This window comes from Eriocheir sinensis, unplaced genomic scaffold (assembly GCF_024679095.1).
Source record: "Eriocheir sinensis breed Jianghai 21 unplaced genomic scaffold, ASM2467909v1 Scaffold979, whole genome shotgun sequence".
NCBI lineage: Eukaryota > Metazoa > Arthropoda > Malacostraca > Decapoda > Varunidae > Eriocheir > Eriocheir sinensis.
Window position 1 is genome coordinate 75,001 of NW_026112362.1, and position 24,460 is coordinate 99,460.

At 51.4% G+C, this 24,460-nt stretch overlaps 2 protein-coding genes and 2 pseudogenes across 2 annotated transcripts; 1 reads left to right on the forward strand and 3 right to left on the reverse strand.

Moving 5' to 3' along the window:
• Positions 1-2,379: 2,379 nt before the first annotated feature.
• On the reverse strand, positions 2,380-3,653 carry LOC126995083 (histone H4-like; annotated as a pseudogene).
• Positions 3,654-9,650: 5,997 nt separating this feature from the next.
• Positions 9,651-17,626, reverse strand: LOC126995087 (histone H4-like; annotated as a pseudogene).
• On the reverse strand, positions 9,896-10,430 carry LOC126995086 (histone H4). Its single transcript, XM_050854373.1, has one exon. The coding sequence runs from the start codon at positions 10,234-10,236 to the stop codon at positions 9,925-9,927; it is 312 nt and encodes a 103-aa protein (XP_050710330.1). The 5' UTR covers positions 10,237-10,430; the 3' UTR covers positions 9,896-9,924.
• Positions 17,627-18,301: 675 nt separating the features above from the next.
• LOC126995080 (nascent polypeptide-associated complex subunit alpha, muscle-specific form-like) lies at positions 18,302-23,818 on the forward strand. The gene is made up of 6 exons (XM_050854367.1): positions 18,302-19,087; positions 19,322-20,308; positions 20,371-20,531; positions 22,473-22,554; positions 23,263-23,362; positions 23,721-23,818. Exons 1-6 carry the CDS (start codon positions 18,302-18,304, stop codon positions 23,816-23,818), a joined length of 2,214 nt encoding a protein of 737 aa, XP_050710324.1.
• Positions 23,819-24,460: the final 642 nt, after the last annotated feature.

Sequence of the window (24,460 nt, forward strand, 5' to 3'; positions counted from 1 at the left end):
CTCCATGGAACTGTACCATGCTCTTAGTTAATAATCATACTATCTATACATATACACGTACATAACACTCTAATATATAATACAGTGATGGGAGAAATAGGGAGGGACACAAGAGTGATGAGGGAGGCGAGAAGTTAGGGGGAGAAGAGGAGGGATAACGAGAGCGAGAAGGGGGAGTAGTTGTGGCTAGGAATAGTTTGGGAGGGTGCAGGGGGGGGGGGGCACTCTTTCCTTCGAATGCGTCAACATGACTCGTCGGGTTTGTGTTATTTTTCACAAGTAAACTCGTCACATAAGACATATAGTAATGTGGTAGGTTAGCCATAAATTAGGTCCGGGTATTATAGGTAGTGTGCTGAAATATCATAGTGATCCAAAGATTCGTTTAGGAGATATTTGTATATGTATAGTAGGTGTTACGGGAGTTATGAATAGAGATCTTATATGATTTTTCTACTTCGGTAATCATTACACTTTTAACTCTGAACTTTTTAGACTTTTTTGAGGTAGATTCTTAGAATAAAAGCCTTAACAAGCAATTACTTCCCTCTATACCTCTCACATACAATAATGAAAATATATCTGTTCTGGTTGTAGGTATTAGAATATTTCAGTAACTATGAAAGAGTTGATAAAAGCGCTGTTAGATTTCATTTTTCCTCCCATATGCACAGGATGTAAAAACAAACTTGTTCAAGGAGAATGATTTATTTGTACCATTTGCTTGAGTAACAGATAATCCTATTACCAATCGTTTTGTAGATACAGCTACGATTACCTATGGTCTTGCATTAAAAAAAAAAAAAAAACAATTGGGGAGGTATTAGGAGTTGAGTATGGCAATATTTTTGTATTAACATCCAGCTATTTCAGTGATAGATGAAATAATACTTATTCCATTGCACAGGCAAATATTGCAGGAAAGACACTATAATCCAAGTGATTATTTTCGCTAAAGGACTTTCAGAATCACTAAAAAGAGACAGTCATCTAACATATGTAAAAAGAAATCGCAATACTCCATCCCAAGCAAAACCCCCCCCAAAAAGGAAAGCCAACACGCATTACAAACCTCAACAAACTAAGAACAAAACTCCCACAACAAAACTAACTAACAAGTTAGCTTGCAACAAACAAACGAGCTAGCTCCCTAATTAGCTTTTTTGCTAGTTAGTTAGTTAGTTAGTTAGTTAGTTTGTTTGTTTGTTTGTTTGTTTGTTTGTTTGCTAGCTAGCTTGTTTGCTTGCTTGCTAGCTAGCTAGCTAGCTAGTGAGTTTGTTTGTTTGTTTGTTTGCTAGTTAGCTTGTTATTTTGTTTTTTTGCTAGCTAGCTACCTTGTTTGTTTGTTTGTTTGTTTGTTTGTTTGCTAACTAGCTAGTGAGTTTGTTTGTTTGTTTGTTTGTTTGTTTGTTTGTTTGCTAGCTAGCTAGTTTGTCTTTTAGTTTGTTAGCTAGCTAGTTTTGTGTTTGTCTGTTAGCTAGCCCGTTCGCTTTAATTGGCAGGCAGGCAGGCAGGCAGGCAGGCAGGCAGGCACACCTATATACATGCCGGCACACCTACTTTCATAGAAACGTATTTGCAGCTTTTTAGTCATCCACCTGTCTACTGTTGGGCATGTAGACGCTTGCCCAGGGTTCCGGCGGGCTACTCGGTGGCGGGGCTGGTTCAACGTATCTGAAAAAGCGGGTCCAGTAAGAGAGGGCGCAACGTTATGATGAGGACGACAACGAGAAACAAGAAGAACAAGAAGAAGAAGAAGAAGAAGAAGAAGAAGAAGAGGAAGAAGAAGAAGAAGAAGAAGAAGAAGAAGAAGAAGAAGAGGAAGAAGAAGAAGAAGAAGAAGAAGAAGAAGAAGAAGAAGAAGAAGAAGAAGAAGAAGAAGAAGAAGAAGAAGAAGAAGAAGAAGGAGGAGGAGGAGGAGGAGGAGGAGGAGGAGGAGGAGGAGGAGGAGGAGGAGGAGGAGGAGGAGGAGGAGGAGGGAGAGGGAGATTCCCACTTCCTCAGCCTTTCCCTTTCAAAGGTCGCTCTGAGCTTGTCCCTCACCCTCTAACCCTACCCTTGCTTTCCTACACACTCCTGCACATTCCAAGAGACAATAGAAGGAGTGGATCAAGAAGGGGAGGCTTCTTTCTCTCTGTCTATATATTTGCCGTCTTTCTCTTTTTCTCCTCCTTTTTTTCTTTGTCTTTCTTTCTTAACCTTTCTATGTCATTCTTCCTCTCTTTCTTTTCCTCTTCCCGTCCAGACGTCGCTTTGTTTTGTCTATATATTTTCCAATATAGTTTTCTCTCTCTCTCTCTCTCTCTCTCTCTCTCTCTCTCTCGCTCTCTCGCTCTCTCGCTCTCTCTCTCTCTTTTCATAAATATGCTGTTACTGATTTTACAAAGAATTGACAGGGACAGGGGAAATTATGGCAAAATGATGTTTCTGTAAGAACTGAAACAAACAAATTGGAGCTTCCTAGTGGCAAATGAGGTGGATGGGGAGCAGTGGGCGGAGGTGTGAACCATCATTAGGCAGGAGGGAGGGAGAGAGGGAGGGAAAAGATGGGATTGAGGAAACAAACAAACTAGTGTCAAATGAGGTGGATGGGGAGCAGTGGGCGGAGGTGTGAACCATCATTAGGCAGGAGGGAGGGAGGGAGGGAGGGAGGAAACAGAAAGAAAGAAAGAAAGAAAGAAAGAAAGAAAGAAAGAAAGAAAGAAAAAAAGGAAATATAACTGAAGTAAAATGTGTGCTACTATTCTCTTAGTGAATAAGAATGTGGACCTCAAAGAGGTCCGGGGTGGGTGGGTTAGGTCGGGCTCGCTCAGGCAGCGGCATTAACCACCGAAGCCGTACAGGGTGCGGCCCTGGCGTTTGAGGGCGTACACCACGTCCATGGCGGTGACGGTCTTGCGCTTGGCGTGCTCAGTGTAGGTGACGGCATCCCTGATGACGTTCTCCAGGAACACCTTGAGCACACCACGGGTCTCTTCGTAGATGAGCCCGGAGATGCGCTTCACACCGCCACGGCGCGCCAGACGACGGATGGCCGGCTTGGTGATGCCCTGGATGTTGTCCCGAAGAACCTTGCGGTGACGCTTGGCGCCTCCCTTTCCGAGTCCCTTGCCTCCTTGCCGCGGCCAGTCATGGTTCAGGTGGGTAGCTCAACAGTGGAGTGAGTGTTGGGCTGCCACAGCGTTCGCTCTATATATGCAGAGCCAGAGGCGGCGGTGGTGGGTCTTTGGGCGATAGGCTGGCTCCTGCCGTCTACTTCCGGACGGCCCAGTGACGTTGGGTGAGCCTCCACACGGTACTAGGCTCTAGCATATGCAGACAGCTCCAAGAGACCCCTAAATTCCTCCAATAGGGCTAGATAGATGCACTGCCTGACGGGGGCGGGCAAGCGCGGGACTAGGAGGCGGCGCACGCGCAGGACGCGGCGGACCGGACCACCGCTCCTCCCCCGGCCGCCAAAAACTATAAAAACCAGAAACGGCTGGCAGACTCAACTGTTCTGTTCGTCCGTAGCCATGGCCCGTACCAAGCAGACTGCCAGGAAATCCACCGGTGGCAAGGCGCCCCGCAAGCAGCTGGCCACCAAGGCCGCTCGCAAGTCGGCCCCGGCCACCGGAGGAGTCAAGAAGCCTCACCGCTACAGGCCCGGGACCGTGGCCTCCGTGAGATCCGCCGCTACCAGAAGAGCACCGAGCTCCTCATCAGGAAGCTGCCCTTCCAGCGTCTGGTGCGCGAGATCGCCCAGGATTTCAAGACCGATCTCCGCTTCCAGTCCTCTGCCGTCATGGCTCTGCAGGAAGCCTCCGAGGCCTACCTCGTCGGTCTCTTCGAGGACACCAACCTCTGCGCCATCCACGCCAAGCGTGTCACCATCATGCCAAAGGACATCCAGCTGGCCCGTCGCATTCGCGGCGAGCGTGCCTAAGCGTCTGAGTACTACAATCTGCTCACACTATATCTAGGCCCTTTTCAGGGCCAAAGTCACTTTCCGGGAGAGAGTTTAGACAGACACTGGGGCGGGCAGGGGGGGAGGAGGATCACTGGCTTGTTGCCTTTCCCACATATCCTTCTGCTTCATAATCTCATATCAATTGATTGGGGGGCTTTGATTTCTCTCTTAACTTATTTCAACTGGCGGGTGCACGAGTAGGGAATATGTGGGGACTACATGCAGGCAGGAAGACAGGAATTACCAGAACAAGTAAATAAATATAAACGGAGGGGCGGAATCACTAACTACTGATGACGGCTGCTATGTATACGCATATATCGCTCATCGCGATCCCCTGCACCTAACCACAAACGACCGAGAGAAGCATTGGCGATTTCAAGCCTTGGTCGCGGTTTGGCGAGCACTGGCGGGACTCGGTCCGCTTATCGATGCCATGCATCCCTTGGTGGGTCAGCTCAGTGAGTGAGTGAGTGAGAGAGAGAGAGAGAGAGAGAGAGAGAGAGAGAGAGAGAGAGAGAGAGAGAGAGAGAGAGAGAGAGAGAGAGAGAGAGAGAGAGAGAGAGAGAGAGGGACTAACCGTCTTCGTTCTCTTTCGGGAAATAGTTTGTGGCTCCGATGGAGCCGGTTCTTTTCCAGTGCAAGCAAGTTGGTGGGTTGCTTATTTGGAGGAGGTGTACTTGGTGACGGCCTTGGTGCCTTCGGACACGGCGTGCTTGGCCAGCTCACCGGGCAGGAGGAGACGGACGGCCGTCTGGATCTCCCGACTGGTGATGGTGGAGCGCTTGTTGTAATGGGCCAGGCGAGAGGCCTCGGCGGCGATGCGCTCGAAGATGTCGTTCACGAAGGAGTTCATGATGGACATGGCCTTGGAGGAGACGCCGGTGTCGGGGTGGACCTGCTTGAGCACCTTGTAGATGTAGATGGAGTAGCTCTCCTTCCTCCTGCGCTTCTTCTTCTTGTCACCCTTGGCGATGGCCTTCTGGGCCTTGCCGGCCTTCTTGGCGGCCTTTCCTGATGCTTTGGGGGGCATGTCTGCTTCTTCGTTCCCAGACGGCGAGCGAATGTTGCCGGGCCGCACCCGGATTCCCCCCTTTATGGCGGCGCCGCTCGATCGGGATCGCGGGGACGCGAGGCAGCACGCGCTCCCATTGGCGGGCTCGCCGGGCCGTCCCCGCCCTCCGATCCTGCGCTGCACTATATATAGGGCGAAAAAGCCGCGAAAGCAGGTATTCGCTCTCCGAGCCCACAGCAGAAGCGCAAGTCCACGCCCCCACCACTCACTGTCGACATGTCTGGACGCGGCAAGGGAGGAAAGGGGAAGTCAAAGTCCCGCTCCAGCCGTGCCGGCCTGCAGTTCCCCGTGGGCAGGATCCACCGTCTCCTGAGGAAGGGCAACTACGCCGAGCGCGTGGGCGCCGGCGCCCCCGTGTACCTGGCGGCCGTCATGGAGTACCTGGCCGCCGAGGTGCTCGAGCTGGCCGGCAACGCGGCCCGCGACAACAAGAAGACCCGCATCATCCCCCGCCACCTGCAGCTGGCCATCCGCAACGACGAGGAGCTGAACAAGCTCCTCTCCGGCGTCACCATTGCCCAGGGAGGTGTGCTGCCTAACATCCAGGCGGTGCTCCTGCCCAAGAAGACCGAGAAGAAGTAATCGCCCTCGGCCTTTCAGGGACGACAACAGTACCGTTTAATCCGGCTCCCCTTGGGAGCCACACCCTTTTCCAAAAAGAGACTTCTGGACACACACCCTCAACTACATAGTGACATTCCTAGGTCAATTCCTGCTGATATTACTAGGAAGAAGACCCTCAGTCATGACAACAATTAACAACCCCCCCGTCTGGCAGGCTTCCCACACTTAGTTTGTTTGTTTGTTTTCTTCACGGCAGGTAAGGGACTCCTCTGCTGACAACGACGATAACAACAACCCACAAGACATAACATAACAAATAAAAAAAAAACGCAAAACAGAGCCGGGAGGTAGGTCGTTGAGACGATGATGGCCGTCGTGCAGATCAGATGCGGCGCTGCCCCCGCCGAGATGAAGTAGGTAGGTAGGTAGGTAGTAGCTGGGTGGGCTCCGACCCGCTGTGGCCTGTGGAGTAGGTCCGGAATGAGTAAAATGAATCAGTCAGTCAGTCACTCACTGACGTCATGTATGATCCCCTGCCTCACCCGAGAAAGCATGCATCGGTTTGTACCTTCACCTTCACCTTCACACGGTATAGTTTAACCCAACCTAAACATCCGGCCTCACACACAGGTGCTAGGTGGCGAGGTAGACCCTGAGGAGAAGAAGAAAACGTTTGGGAGGGTAAGCTAAACTAAGCGCAAAACCACCAGGGCCAGCCAGCACAGACACTGCGATACAGGAGTCTCACCTCGCGCTAGCTAATAAGAATTAGAATTAGAATTAGAAGAACACACACACACACACACACACACACACACACACACACACACAAAAAAAAAAAAAAAAAAAAAAAAAAAAAAAACAGAGTTTAAGGAGAACCACGCACATAGCTCCGCCGTAGGTTCCCCTAGCGGACGGGGAACCCCACGAGTTGCTCTTTGGAATCTGTTTCTAACTCAAGTCTGGTGCTGAACATCATCTAGTAGCACTATGATCATCAGCAGTGCTCTTATAAATAGCGTCAAACTACCTGTGCTATTAGCAAGCAAAGGAACACTGTCATACTTAGTTAATATTGCTTCCACTTAATAAGTAGTGGAATGTATGTAATCGTATTTACAATAATACACGATGTACATATATATATATATATATATATATATATATATATATATATATATATATATATATATATATATATATATATATATATATATATATATATATATATATATATATATAGTAATGACTACGTATTACGCATGATAACCATATGTATAGATGGAGAAAAATATATGCGGTTTATAATTTTGGCAAAATAGAAATATGAAAGAGACAAGTCAACAAAATAACATTATATTAGCTGGACCAAGTTGACATTTTATGATGAATATGTACTACACAGTATGTAATAACAGTAATAACTTTTCCTAGAAGGTCCAGACCACAGGTAATGCCAGTACATCGTGTTCACTTGGGTGACCATAAGGACTGCAAACATGGACCTTCTACAACGTGAAATACGTCTTGCCTCCATGGAACTGTACCATGCTCTTAGTTAATAATCATACTATCTATACATATACACGTACATAACACTCTAATATATAATACAGTGATGGGAGAAATAGGGAGGGACACAAGAGTGATGAGGGAGGCGAGAAGTTAGGGGGAGAAGAGGAGGGATAACGAGAGCGAGAAGGGGGAGTAGTTGTGGCTAGGAATAGTTTGGGAGGGTGCAGGGGGGGGGGGGGGGGGGGGGGGCACACTTTCCTTCGAATGCGTCAACATGACTCGTCGGGTTTGTGTTATTTTTCACAAGTAAACTCGTCACATAAGACATATAGTAATGTGGTAGGTTAGCCATAAATTAGGTCCGGGTATTATAGGTAGTGTGCTGAAATATCATAGTGATCCAAAGATTCGTTTAGGAGATATTTGTATATGTATAGTAGGTGTTACGGGAGTTATGAATAGAGATCTTATATGATTTTTCTACTTCGGTAATCATTACACTTTTAACTCTGAACTTTTTAGACTTTTTTGAGGTAGATTCTTAGAATAAAAGCCTTAACAAGCAATTACTTCCCTCTATACCTCTCACATACAATAATGAAAATATATCTGTTCTGGTTGTAGGTATTAGAATATTTCAGTAACTATGAAAGAGTTGATAAAAGCGCTGTTAGATTTCATTTTTCCTCCCATATGCACAGGATGTAAAAACAAACTTGTTCAAGGAGAATGATTTATTTGTACCATTTGCTTGAGTAACAGATAATCCTATTACCAATCGTTTTGTAGATACAGCTACGATTACCTATGGTCTTGCATTAAAAAAAAAAAAAAAAAAAAAAAACAATTGGGGAGGTATTAGGAGTTGAGTATGGCAATATTTTTGTATTAACATCCAGCTATTTCAGTGATAGATGAAATAATACTTATTCCATTGCACAGGCAAATATTGCAGGAAAGACACTATAATCCAAGTGATTATTTTCGCTAAAGGACTTTCAGAATCACTAAAAAGAGACAGTCATCTAACATATGTAAAAAGAAATCGCAATACTCCATCCCAAGCAAACCCCCCCCCAAAAAGGAAAGCCAACACGCATTACAAACCTCAACAAACTAAGAACAAAACTCCCACAACAAAACTAACTAACAAGTTAGCTTGCAACAAACAAACGAGCTAGCTCCCTAATTAGCTTTTTTGCTAGTTAGTTAGTTAGTTAGTTAGTTAGTTAGTTAGTTTGTTTGTTTGTTTGTTTGTTTGCTAGCTAGCTTGTTTGCTTGCTTGCTAGCTAGCTAGCTAGCTAGTGAGTTTGTTTGTTTGTTTGTTTGCTAGTTAGCTTGTTATTTTGTTTTTTTGCTAGCTAGCTACCTTGTTTGTTTGTTTGTTTGTTTGTTTGTTTGCTAACTAGCTAGTGAGTTTGTTTGTTTGTTTGTTTGTTTGTTTGTTTGCTAGCTAGCTAGTTTGTCTTTTAGTTTGTTAGCTAGCTAGTTTTGTGTTTGTCTGTTAGCTAGCCCGTTCGCTTTAATTGGCAGGCAGGCAGGCAGGCAGGCAGGCAGGCAGGCACACCTATATACATGCCGGCACACCTACTTTCATAGAAACGTATTTGCAGCTTTTTAGTCATCCACCTGTCTACTGTTGGGCATGTAGACGCTTGCCCAGGGTTCCGGCGGGCTACTCGGTGGCGGGGCTGGTTCAACGTATCTGAAAAAGCGGGTCCAGTAAGAGAGGGCGCAACGTTATGATGAGGACGACAACGAGAAACAAGAAGAACAAGAAGAAGAAGAAGAAGAAGAAGAAGAAGAGGAAGAAGAAGAAGAAGAAGAAGAAGAAGAAGAAGAAGAAGAAGAAGAAGAAGAAGAAGAAGAAGAAGAAGAAGAAGAAGAAGAAGAAGAAGAAGAAGAAGAAGAAGAAGAAGAAGAAGAAGAAGAAGGAGGAGGAGGAGGAGGAGGAGGAGGAGGAGGAGGAGGAGGAGGAGGAGGAGGAGGAGGAGGAGGAGGAGAGGCCCACTTCCTCAGCCTTTCCCTTTCAAAGGTCGCTCTGAGCTTGTCCCTCACCCTCTAACCCTACCCTTGCTTTCCTACACACTCCTGCACATTCCAAGAGACAATAGAAGGAGTGGATCAAGAAGGGGAGGCTTCTTTCTCTCTGTCTATATATTTGCCGTCTTTCTCTTTTTCTCCTCCTTTTTTTCTTTGTCTTTCTTTCTTAACCTTTCTATGTCATTCTTCCTCTCTTTCTTTTCCTCTTCCCGTCCAGACGTCGCTTTGTTTTGTCTATATATTTTCCAATATAGTTTTCTCTCTCTCTCTCTCTCTCTCTCTCTCTCTCTCTCTCTCTCTCTCTCTCTCTCTCTCTCTTTTCATAAATATGCTGTTACTGATTTTACAAAGAATTGACAGGGACAGGGGAAATTATGGCAAAATGATGTTTCTGTAAGAACTGAAACAAACAAATTGGAGCTTCCTAGTGGCAAATGAGGTGGATGGGGAGCAGTGGGCGGAGGTGTGAACCATCATTAGGCAGGAGGGAGGGAGGGAGGGAGGGAGGGAAAAGGTGGGATTGAGGAAACAAACAAACTAGTGTCAAATGAGGTGGATGGGGAGCAGTGGGCGGAGGTGTGAACCATCATTAGGCAGGAGGGAGGGAGGGAGGGAGGGAGGAAACAGAAAGAAAGAAAGAAAGAAAGAAAGAAAGAAAGAAAGAAAAAAAGGAAATGTAACTGAAGTAAAATGTGTGCTACTATTCTCTTAGTGAATAAGAATGTGGACCTCAAAGAGGTCCGGGGTGGGTTAGGTCGGGCTCGCTCAGGCAGCGGCATTAACCACCGAAGCCGTACAGGGTGCGGCCCTGGCGTTTGAGGGCGTACACCACGTCCATGGCGGTGACGGTCTTGCGCTTGGCGTGCTCAGTGTAGGTGACGGCATCCCTGATGACGTTCTCCAGGAACACCTTGAGCACACCACGGGTCTCTTCGTAGATGAGCCCGGAGATGCGCTTCACACCGCCACGGCGCGCCAGACGACGGATGGCCGGCTTGGTGATGCCCTGGATGTTGTCCCGAAGAACCTTGCGGTGACGCTTGGCGCCTCCCTTTCCGAGTCCCTTGCCTCCCTTGCCGCGGCCAGTCATGGTTCAGGTGGGTAGCTCAACAGTGGAGTGAGTGTTGGGCTGCCACAGCGTTCGCTCTATATATGCAGAGCCAGAGGCGGCGGTGGTGGGTCTTTGGGCGATAGGCTGGCTCCTGCCGTCTACTTCCGGACGGCCCAGTGACGTTGGGTGAGCCTCCACACGGTACTAGGCTCTAGCATATGCAGACAGCTCCAAGAGACACCTAAATTCCTCCAATAGGGCTAGATAGATGCACTGCCTGACGGGGGCGGGCAAGCGCGGGACTAGGAGGCGGCGCACGCGCAGGACGCGGCGGACCGGACCACCGCTCCTCCCCCGGCCGCCAAAAACTATAAAAACCAGAAACGGCTGGCAGACTCAACTGTTCTGTTCGTCCGTAGCCATGGCCCGTACCAAGCAGACTGCCAGGAAATCCACCGGTGGCAAGGCGCCCCGCAAGCAGCTGGCCACCAAGGCCGCTCGCAAGTCGGCCCCGGCCACCGGAGGAGTCAAGAAGCCTCACCGCTACAGGCCCGGGACCGTGGCCCTCCGTGAGATCCGCCGCTACCAGAAGAGCACCGAGCTCCTCATCAGGAAGCTGCCCTTCCAGCGTCTGGTGCGCGAGATCGCCCAGGATTTCAAGACCGATCTCCGCTTCCAGTCCTCTGCCGTCATGGCTCTGCAGGAAGCCTCCGAGGCCTACCTCGTCGGTCTCTTCGAGGACACCAACCTCTGCGCCATCCACGCCAAGCGTGTCACCATCATGCCAAAGGACATCCAGCTGGCCCGTCGCATTCGCGGCGAGCGTGCCTAAGCGTCTGAGTACTACAATCTGCTCACACTATATCTAGGCCCTTGTCAGGGCCAAAGTCACTTTCCGGGAGAGAGTTTAGACAGACACTGGGGCGGGCCGGGGGGGAGGAGGATCACTGGCTTGTTGCCGTTCCCACATATCCTTCTGCTTCATAATCTCATATCAATTGATTGGGGGGCTTTGATTTCTCTCTTAACTTATTTCAACTGGCGGGTGCACGAGTAGGGAATATGTGGGGACTACATGCAGGCAGGAAGACAGGAATTACCAGAACAAGTAAATAAATATAAACGGAGGGGCGGAATCACTAACTACTGATGACGGCTGCTATGTATACGCATATATCGCTCATCGCGATCCCCTGCACCTAACCACAAACGACCGAGAGAAGCATTGGCGATTTCAAGCCTTGGTCGCGGTTTGGCGAGCACTGGCGGGACTCGGTCCGCTTATCGATGCCATGCATCCCTTGGTGGGTCAGCTCAGTGAGTGAGTGAGTGAGTGAGTGAGTAAGAGAGAGAGAGAGAGAGAGGGACTAACCGTCTTCGTTCTCTTTCGGGAAATAGTTTGTGGCTCCGATGGAGCCGGTTCTTTTCCAGTGCAAGCAAGTTGGTGGGTTGCTTATTTGGAGGAGGTGTACTTGGTGACGGCCTTGGTGCCTTCGGACACGGCGTGCTTGGCCAGCTCACCGGGCAGGAGGAGACGGACGGCCGTCTGGATCTCCCGACTGGTGATGGTGGAGCGCTTGTTGTAATGGGCCAGGCGAGAGGCCTCGGCGGCGATGCGCTCGAAGATGTCGTTCACGAAGGAGTTCATGATGGACATGGCCTTGGAGGAGACGCCGGTGTCGGGGTGGACCTGCTTGAGCACCTTGTAGATGTAGATGGAGTAGCTCTCCTTCCTCCTGCGCTTCTTCTTCTTGTCACCCTTGGCGATGGCCTTCTGGGCCTTGCCGGCCTTCTTGGCGGCCTTTCCTGATGCTTTGGGGGCATGTCTGCTTCTTCGTTCCCAGACGGCGAGCGAATGTTGCCGGGCCGCACCCTGATTCCAAACTTTATGGCGGCGCCGCTCGATCGGGATCGCGGGGACGCGAGGCAGCACGCGCTCCCATTGGCGGGCTCGCCGGGCCGTCCCCGCCCTCCGATCCTGCGCTGCACTATATATAGGGCGAAAAAGCCGCGAAAGCAGGTATTCGCTCTCCGAGCCCACAGCAGAAGCGCAAGTCCACGCCCCCACCACTCACTGTCGACATGTCTGGACGCGGCAAGGGAGGAAAGGTGAAGGGGAAGTCAAAGTCCCGCTCCAGCCGTGCCGGCCTGCAGTTCCCCGTGGGCAGGATCCACCGTCTCCTGAGGAAGGGCAACTACGCCGAGCGCGTGGGCGCCGGCGCCCCCGTGTACCTGGCGGCCGTCATGGAGTACCTGGCCGCCGAGGTGCTCGAGCTGGCCGGCAACGCGGCCCGCGACAACAAGAAGACCCGCATCATCCCCCGCCACCTGCAGCTGGCCATCCGCAACGACGAGGAGCTGAACAAGCTCCTCTCCGGCGTCACCATTGCCCAGGGAGGTGTGCTGCCTAACATCCAGGCGGTGCTCCTGCCCAAGAAGACCGAGAAGAAGTAATCGCCCTCGGCCTTTCAGGGACGACAACAGTACCGTTTAATCCGGCTCCCCTTGGGAGCCACACCCTTTTCCAAAAAGAGAGACTTCTGGACACACACCCTCAACTACATAGTGACATTCCTAGGTCAATTCCTGCTGATATTACTAGGAAGAAGACCCTCAGTCATGACAACAATTAACAACCCCCACGTCTGGCAGGCTTCCCACACTTAGTTTGTTTGTTTGTTTTCTTCACGGCAGGTAAGGGACTCCTCTGCTGACAACGACGATAACAACAACCCACAAGACATAACATAACAAATAAAAAAAAAACGCAAAACAGAGCCGGGAGGTAGGTCGTTGAGACGATGATGGCCGTCGTGCAGATCAGATGCGGCGCTGCCCCCGCCGAGATGAAGTAGGTAGGTAGGTAGGTAGTAGCTGGGTGGGCTCCGACCCGCTGTGGCCTGTGGAGTAGGTCCGGAATGAGTAAAATGAATCAGTCAGTCAGTCACTCACTGACGTCATGTATGATCCCCTGCCTCACCCGAGAAAGCATGCATCGGTTTGTACCTTCACCTTCACCTTCACACGGTATAGTTTAACCCAACCTAAACATCCGGCCTCACACACAGGTGCTAGGTGGCGAGGTAGACCCTGAGGAGAAGAAGAAAACGTTTGGGAGGGTAAGCTAAACTAAGCGCAAAACCACCAGGGCCAGCCAGCACAGACACTGCGATACAGGAGTCTCACCTCGCGCTAGCTAATAAGAATTAGAATTAGAATTAGAAGAACACACACACACACACACACACACACACACACACACACACACAAAAAAAAAACAAAAAAAAACAAAAAAAAAGAGTTTAAGGAGAAACACGCACAGAGCTCCGCCGTAGGTTCCCCTAGCGGACTGGTAAACCCACGAGTTGCTCTTTGGAATCTGTTTCTAACTCAAGTCTGGTGCTGAACATCATCTAGTAGCACTATGATCATCAGCAGTGCTCTTATAAATAGCGTCAAACTACCTGTGCTATTAGCAAGCAAAGGAACACTGTCATACTTTTTCATATTGCTTCCACTTAATAAGTAGTGGAATGTATGTAATCGTATTTACAATAATACACGATGTACATATATATATATATATATATATATATATATATATATATATATATATATATATATATATATATATATATATATATATATATATATATATATATATATATAGTAATGACTACGTATTACGCATGATAACCATATGTATAGATGGAGAAAAATATATGCGGTTTATAATTTTGGCAAAATAGAAATATGAAAGAGACAAGTCAACAAAATAACATTATATTAGCTGGACCAAGTTGACATTTTATGATGAATATGTACTACACAGTATGTAATAACAGTAATAACTTTTCCTAGAAGGTCCAGACCACAGGTAATGCCAGTACATCGTGTTCACTTGGGTGACCATAAGGACTGCAAACATGGACCTTCTACAACGTGAAATACGTCTTGCCTCCATGGAACTGTACCATGCTCTTAGTTAATAATCATACTATCTATACATATACACGTACATAACACTCTAATATATAATACAGTGATGGGAGAAATAGGGAGGGACACAAGAGTGATGAGGGAGGCGAGAAGTTAGGGGGAGAAGAGGAGGGATAACGAGAGCGAGAAGGGGGAGTAGTTGTGGCTAGGAATAGTTTGGGAGGGTGCAGGGGGGGGGGGGGGGGTGGGGGGGGGCACTCTTTCCTTCGAATGCGTCAACATGACTCGTCGGGTTTGTGTTATTTTTCACAAGTAAACTCGTCACATAAGACATATAGTAATGTGGTAGGTTAGCCATAAATTAGGTCCGGGTATTATAGGTAGTGTGCTGAAATATCATAGTGATCCAAAGATTCGTTTAGGAGATATTTGTATATGTATAGTAGGTGTTACGGGAGTTATGAATAGAGATCTTATATGATTTTTCTACTTCGGTAATCATTACACTTTTAACTCTGAACATTTTATACTATTTTGAGGTAGATTCTTAGAATAAAAGCCTTAACAAGCAATTACTTCCCTCTATACCTCTCACATACAATAATGAAAATATATCTGTTCTGGTTGTAGGTATTAGAATATTTCAGTAACTATGAAAGAGTTGATAAAAGCGCTGTTAGATTTCATTTTTCCTCCCATATGCACAGGATGTAAACCCAAACTTGTTCAAGGAGAATGATTTATTTGTACCATTTGCTTGAGTAACAGATAATCCTATTACCAATCGTTTTGTAGATACAGCTACGATTACCTATGGTCTTGCATTAAAAAAAAAAAAAAAAAAAAAAAACAATTGGGGAGGTATTAGGAGTTGAGTATGGCAATATTTTTGTATTAACATCCAGCTATTTCAGTGATAGATGAAATAATACTTATTCCATTGCACAGGCAAATATTGCAGGAAAGACACTATAATCCAAGTGATTATTTTCGCTAAAGGACTTTCAGAATCACTAAAAAGAGACAGTCATCTAACATATGTAAAAAGAAATCGCAATACTCCATCCCAAGCAAACCCCCCCCCAAAAAGGAAAGCCAACACGCATTACAAACCTCAACAAACTAAGAACAAAACTCCCACAACAAAACTAACTAACAAGTTAGCTTGCAACAAACAAACGAGCTAGCTCCCTAATTAGCTTTTTGCTAGTTAGTTAGTTAGTTAGTTAGTTAGTTAGTTTGTTTGTTTGTTTGTTTGTTTGTTTGTTTGCTAGCTAGCTTGTTTGCTTGCTTGCTAGCTAGCTAGCTAGCTAGTGAGTTTGTTTGTTTGTTTGTTTGCTAGTTAGCTTGTTATTTTGTTTTTTTGCTAGCTAGCTACCTTGTTTGTTTGTTTGTTTGTTTGTTTGTTTGCTAACTAGCTAGTGAGTTTGTTTGTTTGTTTGTTTGTTTGTTTGTTTGTTTGCTAGCTAGCTAGTTTGTCTTTTAGTTTGTTAGCTAGCTAGTTTTGTGTTTGTCTGTTAGCTAGCCCGTTCGCTTTAATTGGCAGGCAGGCAGGCAGGCAGGCAGGCAGGCAGGCACACCTATATACATGCCGGCACACCTACTTTCATAGAAACGTATTTGCAGCTTTTTAGTCATCCACCTGTCTACTGTTGGGCATGTAGACGCTTGCCCAGGGTTCCGGCGGGCTACTCGGTGGCGGGGCTGGTTCAACGTATCTGAAAAAGCGGGTCCAGTAAGAGAGGGCGCAACGTTATGATGAGGACGACAACGAGAAACAAGAAGAACAAGAAGAAGAAGAAGAAGAAGAAGAAGAAGAAGAGGAAGAAGAAGAAGAAGAAGAAGAAGAAGAAGAAGAAGAAGAAGAAGAAGAAGAAGAAGAAGAAGAAGAAGAAGAAGAAGAAGAAGAAGAAGAAGAAGAAGAAGAAGAAGAAGAAGAAGAAGAAGAAGAAGGAGGAGGAGGAGGAGGAGGAGGAGGAGGAGGAGGAGGAGGAGGAGGAGGAGGAGGAGGAGGAGGAGGGAGAGGGAGATTCCCACTTCCTCAGCCTGTCCCTTTCAAAGGTCGCTCTGAGCTTGTCCCTCACCCTCTAACCCTACCCTTGCTTTCCTACACACTCCTGCACATTCCAAGAGACAATAGAAGGAGTGGATCAAGAAGGGGAGGCTTCTTTGTCTCTGTCTATATATTTGCCGTCTTTCTCTTTTTCTCCTCCTTTTTTTCTTTGTCTTTCTTTCTTAACCTTTCTATGTCATTCTTCCTCTCTTTCTTTTCCTCTTCCCGTCCAGACGTCGCTTTGTTTTGTCTATATATTTTCCAATATAGTTTTCTCTCTCTCTCTCTCTCTCTCTCTCTCTCTCTCTCTCTCTCTCTCTCTCTCTCTCTCTCTCTCTCTCTCTCTCTTTTCATAAATATCCTGTTAATGATTTAAAAAATAATTGACAGCGACAGGGACAGGGTAAATTATGGCAAAATGATGTTTCTGTAAGAACTGAAACAAACAAATTGGAGCTTCCTAGTGGCAAATGAGGTGGATGGGGAGCAGTGGGCGGAGGTGTGAACCATCATTAGGCAGGAGGGAGGGAGGGAGGGAGGGAAAAGATGGGATTGAGGAAACAAACAAACTAGTGTCAAATGAGGTGGATGGGGAGCAGTGGGCGGAGGTGTGAACCATCATTAGGCAGGGGGGAGGGAGGGAGGGAGGGAGGAAACAGAAAGAAAGAAAGAAAGAAAGAAAGAAAGAAAGAAAGAAAGAAGGAAAAAAAGGAAATATAACTGAAGTAAAATGTGTGCTACTATTCTCTTAGTGAATAAGAATGTGGACCTCAAAGAGGTCCGGGGTGGGTGGGTTAGGTCGGGCTCGCTCAGGCAGCGGCATTAACCACCGAAGCCGTACAGGGTGCGGCCCTGGCGTTTGAGGGCGTACACCACGTCCATGGCGGTGACGGTCTTGCGCTTGGCGTGCTCAGTGTAGGTGACGGCATCCCTGATGACGTTCTCCAGGAACACCTTGAGCACACCACGGGTCTCTTCGTAGATGAGCCCGGAGATGCGCTTCACACCGCCACGGCGCGCCAGACGACGGATGGCCGGCTTGGTGATGCCCTGGATTAAGAACCTTGCGGTGACGCTTGGCGCCTCCCTTTCCGAGTCCCTTGCCTCCCTTGCCGCGGCCAGTCATGGTTCAGGTGGGTAGCTCAACAGTGGAGTGAGTGTTGGGCTGCCACAGCGTTCGCTCTATATATGCAGAGCCAGAGGCGGCGGTGGTGGGTCTTTGGGCGATAGGCTGGCTCCTGCCGTCTACTTCCGGACGGCCCAGTGACGTTGGGTGAGCCTCCACACGGTACTAGGCTCTAGCATATGCAGACAGCTCCAAGAGACCCCTAAATTCCTCCAATAGGGCTAGATAGATGCACTGCCTGACGGGGGCGGGCAAGCGCGGGACTAGGAGGCGGCGCACGCGCAGGACGCGGCGGACCGGACCACCGCTCCTCCCCCGGCCGCCAAAAACTATAAAAACCAGAAACGGCTGGCAGACTCACGATTGGCTTCCCGGTCCTGGCAGCGTGTGCACCTCTTCCCCACCTTCTAGCAACAGCTCTCGCGGGCGAGCGATTGAGCTGCTCTGCTACTGCCAGGCTGTGAGTCGCCGTGTCAGTGCTCCCTGACTACGTGCCACTCACTCCCCGGAGTTGCCAGCGTTACCACGCGCCTTCCACCTACCTGCCCCGCGCTGCACACTTCACCCTGCTCCGCGCTCTGCCGTGCCAGTGTACACCGTCTGCGTGTCACTGGTCACGCGTCGCTCGTTACACGCGACTGCAGCCCTCCTGCTGCTCTGTTTTTGTGTTTTTTTTGTCTTTTGTTTGTGTGTTTGAGCCTTAGACCCTGGTTTAGTACGACGCCGAACCCCGAGGGCAGTGCCACGAGGGGGCCCCTTAGGATAAAGGGGTGGTTAGAGGAACAACCAGGGTTATTGTTAGGTCCCCCAAGACCCGCAAGGGGCGACAGCGGCGCCTGCCGAGCCCTTTAGAGGGTGGGCAGGCTTTAGCCCCCCGCTGCCGTAGGCAAGCCGGCTCCTCGTAGGCTAGATTTTGTTACTTTTTTATTTTATTTTTTGTTCAATGTCTAGCTGTGGTCCAGCCCGAGTGCTGTCTTGTTGCTAGGATGTCCTCGGACAAGCGTGTCCGCCCCGCTAGCGACTCGGAGAGCTCCGACTCCGAGTCGCCAGCTGATAAGCAGCTACGCCTTGAGTCGGGGAGTGAGAGTGATGAGGCGGCCCTTATCCCACTCCCCGACTCTTCTGATGAGGATTGGGTGGTAGTGGGAAGGGTGCGTGACCGTGCCCACCGCTCCCACCCACCTCCGCCACCTTCGCCTCCCCGCTCCCGTTCACCACTTGGCACCTCCGCTACCCCCACCCTGCCCAGCGGCTCACGCCCGACGCCGTTCCCCCGTTCTACTGCTACTGCCCCCACTGCTGCCACCTCTACTGCCTCCACCGCTGCTCCTACATCTGCCTCCGCCGCTGCCCATTCCAACCTGCTCGGTGCCGTCTCGCACCCCGAGCAGGCTGCTGCCCGCCACGCTGCTGCATCTCCTGCCAACCCCAAGGTTGTCGTCCCTCCAACACCGGGGTTCGAGACTGCCCTCGACCTGGCGGAGGCCCTGGAGGAGGAGCTCGGGCTCCGCCTCCAGATGCGCTTCCTGGAGAACGGCAGCGTGCTGGTCACACCGCCTTCCGATGAAGCCATCCGTGCCCTCATGGACACCACGTCGGTGCATGGCAAGGCGGTGCAGTTGCGGCTGATGGGCGACGCAACCACCAAGGGGGTGGTGACCACTTACCCGGTTGCCATGCCTCTCAAGGCTCTCCTTCGCCACCCGAGCGTCGTCACGGCAGAGCGCTGTATGACGCGCGACAACCTTGCCACGAGGCAGGTCCTCATCTCGGTGAGGGGCCCCTTGCCAGGCATGCTCGACCTGGGGAGCTGGGGCGTATTTTACACGCGCCCCTTCAACGCCGAGCCCCTCCGTTGCTATCGCTGCCAGCAATACGGCCACCATCGCTCCCGCTGCAATCGCCAGGCAGTGTGCGGCATGTGCTCGGGCAGCACATGACGGAGGCCTGCCTTGCGAAATACAAGGCCGGCGAGCGTGACCGCCCTCTGCCCCAACTGCCGCCAGCACCACCACGCGTGGAGCCGGCGCTGCCCTCCGGTTGAACATAGTGGATCGGGGAATCCAGCGTCAGGAGGAGTGGCGTGCGGCCCACAACCCCTCTCGGCCGGCGTGGACCGGGCGTTCCCGCTCGAGGTCCCAGCGTCGGCCTGCCCCACCCGGTCAGACAACGCTCGCCTCCCGGGAGCACTTCCCGGCCCTCCCACCACCGGCCACGTCTCGCGGCAACGCTGCTCCGGCTGTGCCGCCACCAGCTACGCCTCCTCCACCGCCTGCCACGCAACCCCACCCGGCCTCCTCCTCAACACAAGCCCCTCCCCCACGCCCGGCATCCGCCTCGGTCCCCTCCACGCAGCTCACTCCCGCAGTGCCTCCACCGGCCCTCCCCCAGCGCGTAAGGCGTCGGAGGAACCGCGGGCCGCGCCCCCCCGTGATCGCGCCAGCTGCACAACTTGTTCCTCCTCCCGGCCATGTCCTGGTCACCAGGGCTGCACTAGAGGGATGCTGGCGAGCTTCGCTCTGGCGCTAACCGGCCTCCTAAAGCTAACACCGGACGAGGCGGCGCTGCGAGTCATCGCGAAGGCGACGGTGGAGGAGTGTTTCCCCACCATCGACAGTCCGGTCGCGTCTCCCGCCACCCCGCTGCAAACTCCAGTTGCTGCGCCTCCAGCTGTGCAGGCCCCTGTCCGCGGGGACGCTCCACCTCCCGCGGCGGAGGCCCACATGGAGGTCGACGCGCCCTCCCGGGCAGCAGTGGCACCTGCCGTCTCGGTGGCCCAGCCAGCGCAGGCGTCCCAGACAGCCAAGCCCCGCTCACACATCCCAGTGCAGGCGGCTCCGACCCGCTCCCGCATCCCGCAGCCCAAAGGCATTGTGACCCCGAAGCGCCGGGGGCCGGCCCCCTCGCGCGCGGCGGCCCCTGTGATCGCCAAGTGGACCTCCTCGGAGACCGACCGCTTAGTGTTATGCTGTGGAACGTGTGCGGCGGGCGCGGCAAGTTTATCCTCCTGCGAGCTGCGATCGGCACCGACGGCGTTGACGTCATCCTGTTACAGGAGACGCTCCTTCGGGAGGGCCAGTCGGTGCCCTTCAAGGGCTACAGGGCCTTTACCTCCCTGCCGTCGCCGGTGCGGCGCGTGGTGTTGTATCTTGGTCAGGGATGTACTTCCCTGTTCTCGAGTGCATCGCCCGTGCGTGCTGTGGTGCCGGTGTGGAGGTATTGAGTCAAGGTGACCTTGCCGAGCGCGTGTGTCGCGTTCTACTGCGTGTACAGTGGGCCGCGGGCCGAGCCCGACTGCACTGAACTCCTCTCCCTGGCTAATGACGCACCCACCGTCATCGGGGGTGACTTCACCGCCCACCATGAAAGGTGGGGGAGTAGGGTGAGGAACCGCGCAGGGCGCCACCTTGCCTCGGCCTTGGAGGACGTTACTGGGGTTGCGCTCCTCAACACCGGGGTGCAAGCACGGGGCTTAAATTACAGGCTCACGGAGTAGAGGGTAAAGTTTTGAACTGGGTCAAGGCGTGGCTTAGTAATAGGAAGCAAAGAGTGCAAATCAATGGTAAAAGATCTGACTGGGGAGGTGTTACAGTGGGGTCCCACAAGGTTCAATTAATGAGTCCCTTTTTTTGTTTATTATTTATATCAATGACTAAGAATACAAAATTAGTAGTGATGTTAGTAAATTTGCAGATAATGCAAGATCGGTAGAGTAATTGGAGTCAGATCAGGACACAATATTCTAGGGTGAACTCAACAGATTTGCCCATGACTGGAGCGGATAAATGGCAGATGGGTTGATGTGAGGAAGTCCCAGTGATACAAGGTGGTGAGACAACCCTCATAAATATTGATTAAATAACCTCTCATAAGCAGGTCTGGTAGGAAGGGATTTAAAGGGGTCTTAGTATGACTCGATCTCCGTCCAGAAGGCACAATGCATTTCAAGCTAGAAATCAAACTGCAAATTACTGGGTTTATTTCAAGGGCGTAAGCAACAGCAGCCAGTCTTCCTCAAACTATATTTAGCATTAGTTAGACCTCATCTTGACTATACGGTTCAGTTCTAGTCACCTTACTATAGAATGGATATCAAAATGTTAGAAGTCAGTTGCAGAGGAGGATGACTAAGATAATTCGAGGTTGAGAAACTTGCCATACGAGGGAAAGACTCAAACCAATTAAACTTCATTCTCTAAGCGAAAGGTGCGTGGAGACATGATCGAGGTTTATAAATGGATGAAGGGCTTTAATAAAGAGGAGACATTCATAGGTTTTGTTGGTAAGAGAACCGGGTAGGACACGATAATGGGACTAAACTGGATAAATTCAGGTTCCAACGGGACATAGGCAAGGGTGGTTTACTAACAGGGTGATGGATGGAGTGGAATGAGCTTAGCAGTCATGTGGTGAGTGTAATACAATTATCACACTCAAATAGACAGAATACCATTCATGGACAGCTTGATATTAGGTGGGAGTTAGATACACGAGAGCTTGAGGTCCTTAGGGCTACCAACCTTTGCAGGCTACTAGTCTCTTGTGAACTCCTGCGTTCTTATGTTCTTATTTTCCTTTCTTATGCCTTCAGGATGGGGACAATGACAGCGGACTTCAGGCAGCGGGGGACAGTGCAAGGGAGAGGCGTAGGAGGCGTTGAAGGGTGGAGTATCTCCTTCCATGGCAGGACCAGCATTGCGCAGCATGGAATGATCTGGCCTCTGGCGTGTTATGACGGAATAACGCCGGGCTCATGGACGAATGGCAGCATCCGCTGGATTTGGGAGGCAGCCCGCTGGTACATAGCCACCCAGGTTACCGGCGTTGCCTCAGTTGGACCGCAGGGCGGAGACGAGCGGAGGCAGAACGGGGCGAGGCTCGGCGGTCCTTCCTCGAACCGGGGTGAGCGCAGTCTGGTAACAGCCCCTGTTTAATGGGCGAATCTTTCCTTGAAGGAGGGAAGACTGAGCGTGGCGGGTCGAGGCGCACCAGGCGGTAACACTCCTCCTTCCGCGGTCGGTCGTTACCTGGCTGCCACGACCCGCAGCCAGCAGGAGCGTGGTCTCTCCAGTTATGGCGGCGGTTGAGCTTTCTCGCCATGTTGGCGGTGGTTTACCTCCCGGATCTCGCCGTCATACCACCTGTCCTGAGAGCCAGGTGTGGCGGAGTCCGCCGCGGAGTGGGCGGCGAACAGGCGGGCCTCGGCGTCAACCTCGGCAGGGGCGGGAGTTTCGGCCAGGTGGGTGGTTGAACGGTGGCGGAATTAATCCCAGTCCGCCTGCCGAGACAGCAAAGGTGGACGGGGGAGGATAACGGGCAGCAGTACCGGAGGGTGACCACAGAAGCGATGTGGTCGCTCACGAAGTGGTGTTATCATGCCGTCTATGGGGGCCTCGACACAAGGAGATCTAGACCCTCCCTGGGTGTGTCGGCTACCAGTGTGGAGGGACACTCGAGGGGGTCTCGTCCCGAGTGGCAGATGGGGCGCCCTGTCAGTTGCCGCCTGGCATCGCTTATCGTTCGTGGTGAGCGTTAAAATCTCTCCCGATGAAGGTGGCCTCCCTCGCTGTGCAAGCGTAGACAGCTCACGAAGTAAAGGCTCTCTCCGCCGCCCGGCCCCACAATAGATGCAATAGAAAGTCAGGCGCGTCCGGGCAAGCTGCGAGTGGTGACAGCCAATACCTCCACGCCGTCGCCTGCAAGCCACGAGGGTGCCGCACTCGAGAACAAGGAAGTGAATCCTTGACCAAGATTCCACACCCGCGTGTCTGACCGGCTTCACGGCAGGGAGGTGAAGACTGAAATATCCCCGGAAGAAGGGCACGCGCGCTCCCTCTGGAAGGAGCGTCTCGCCTGAGGAGACACATCCAGAAACTCTCGCGCCATTTACGCGGCCGGCACGCAAGAGGTTGGACCTACAACGGATGCCACAGATGTTCCATTGTAGGACCACCGTGAGGCGGTGGGCATCTACATGGACAGCTTTCTGGAGCGTGGGTCCCGGTCCACCACCGACGGGTCGGCAGCCCGCCCGCGTTCAGAGGAAGGTGGAGCAGAGGGCGGTGCCACGGAGAATGCTGGCTGGTTGCAACGGGCAGAAGGGGGTCCGGTAGGGGCGCGGAGCTGTTCGCGCGCACGAGGGAGGAGGGGGTCTTCAGAGCACGCGAGGGGGCGGCGTGGATGGGTTTGATGGCGGATCGCTTTGGGGGATGTGGAGCCTGAAGAATTCAGTTCAGCGGCAGCTTGCCGGGCCGGAGTTTCCAGGAAGGGTTTCCCACTACCTTCTTGGCCGCGTCCGAGAACCTCTCGGTTCGACGTCGACTTGAGGTACCGTCGCTATTATTATTATTAGAAGATGGCCTCGCCAGCTTCACAACTATCACATTTTACTGCTGGTGGCCACAGCGATCAATTGCTGTTACCCGGACTTCCTGAAGCTCCTCTCCCTCGCTAACGATGAGCCCACAGCCTTCATGGAGGGGCGACTTCTTGCTCCACCATAAGAGGAGAACGGGCAGGAGAAACTTTCGCGCTGGGCGGCACCTCGCCTCAGCGTTGGAGGGAGGTGCCTCAGGTCGCCCTCCTGGCGAACTTGCAAGAACCAACGCGCTGCGTCAGGGGAGGGTGCTAGATCTTTCCATGGTCTCTGCGGCCGCTCGACGTCCAGGGGCGACGTGGGCCATCCACCACAGTATTGCGAGGGACCCTGCCTTGCAGCCTCGTCAACCTTCCGGAAGTTTCCGCCACCTGCTGCCGCACCTCCCACACCGGTGCGCTGGAGACCTGGGCCGAGCGGACTGGGCCGAGATTTGGGTGAACGTCGACGACACAGAGGGGGCGGAGATGCGCCTGATTGACGCCTTCCGGCGGGCGGCAGACGGGAGCGATACCCCGCTCGCAGCTGCTGGTGCCGGAGCCGTAAGGACCGATCGGTACTACTGCCCCGAGTTACGCGAGGGCCAACCACCGCATGTAGAAATCAGGCCTGAAACTCAACCCTTGCCGGGTCAACATTGAGGGCGACGAGGAGATCTGTTGGGGCTGCCATCCGACTGGCTAGAGGCGACTGCAGCCCAGGCTGGGAGGAGCACTGGCTGAAGTGGTGCGCACGGCTCACTCGACGCCAGTGTGTCCACTGCCGTACT

What these genes read in the sequence shown, in the direction of transcription:
- LOC126995080 (XM_050854367.1), top strand. Translation starts at nt 18,302, where the DNA reads ATGTCCTCGGACAAGCGTGTCCGCCCCGCTAGCGACTCGGAGAGCTCC. An exon ending in GGGGCGGGAGTTTCGGCCAG is followed by an intron (nt 22,555 to 23,262) that starts GTGGGTGGTTGA and finishes GTTCCATTGTAG; the next exon opens with GACCACCGTGAGGCGGTGGG. An exon ending in CCGCCCGCGTTCAGAGGAAG is followed by an intron (nt 23,363 to 23,720) that starts GTGGAGCAGAGG and finishes TGGTGGCCACAG; the next exon opens with CGATCAATTGCTGTTACCCG.
- LOC126995086 (XM_050854373.1), bottom strand. Translation starts at nt 10,236, where the DNA reads ATGACTGGCCGCGGCAAGGGAGGCAAGGGACTCGGAAAGGGAGGCGCC.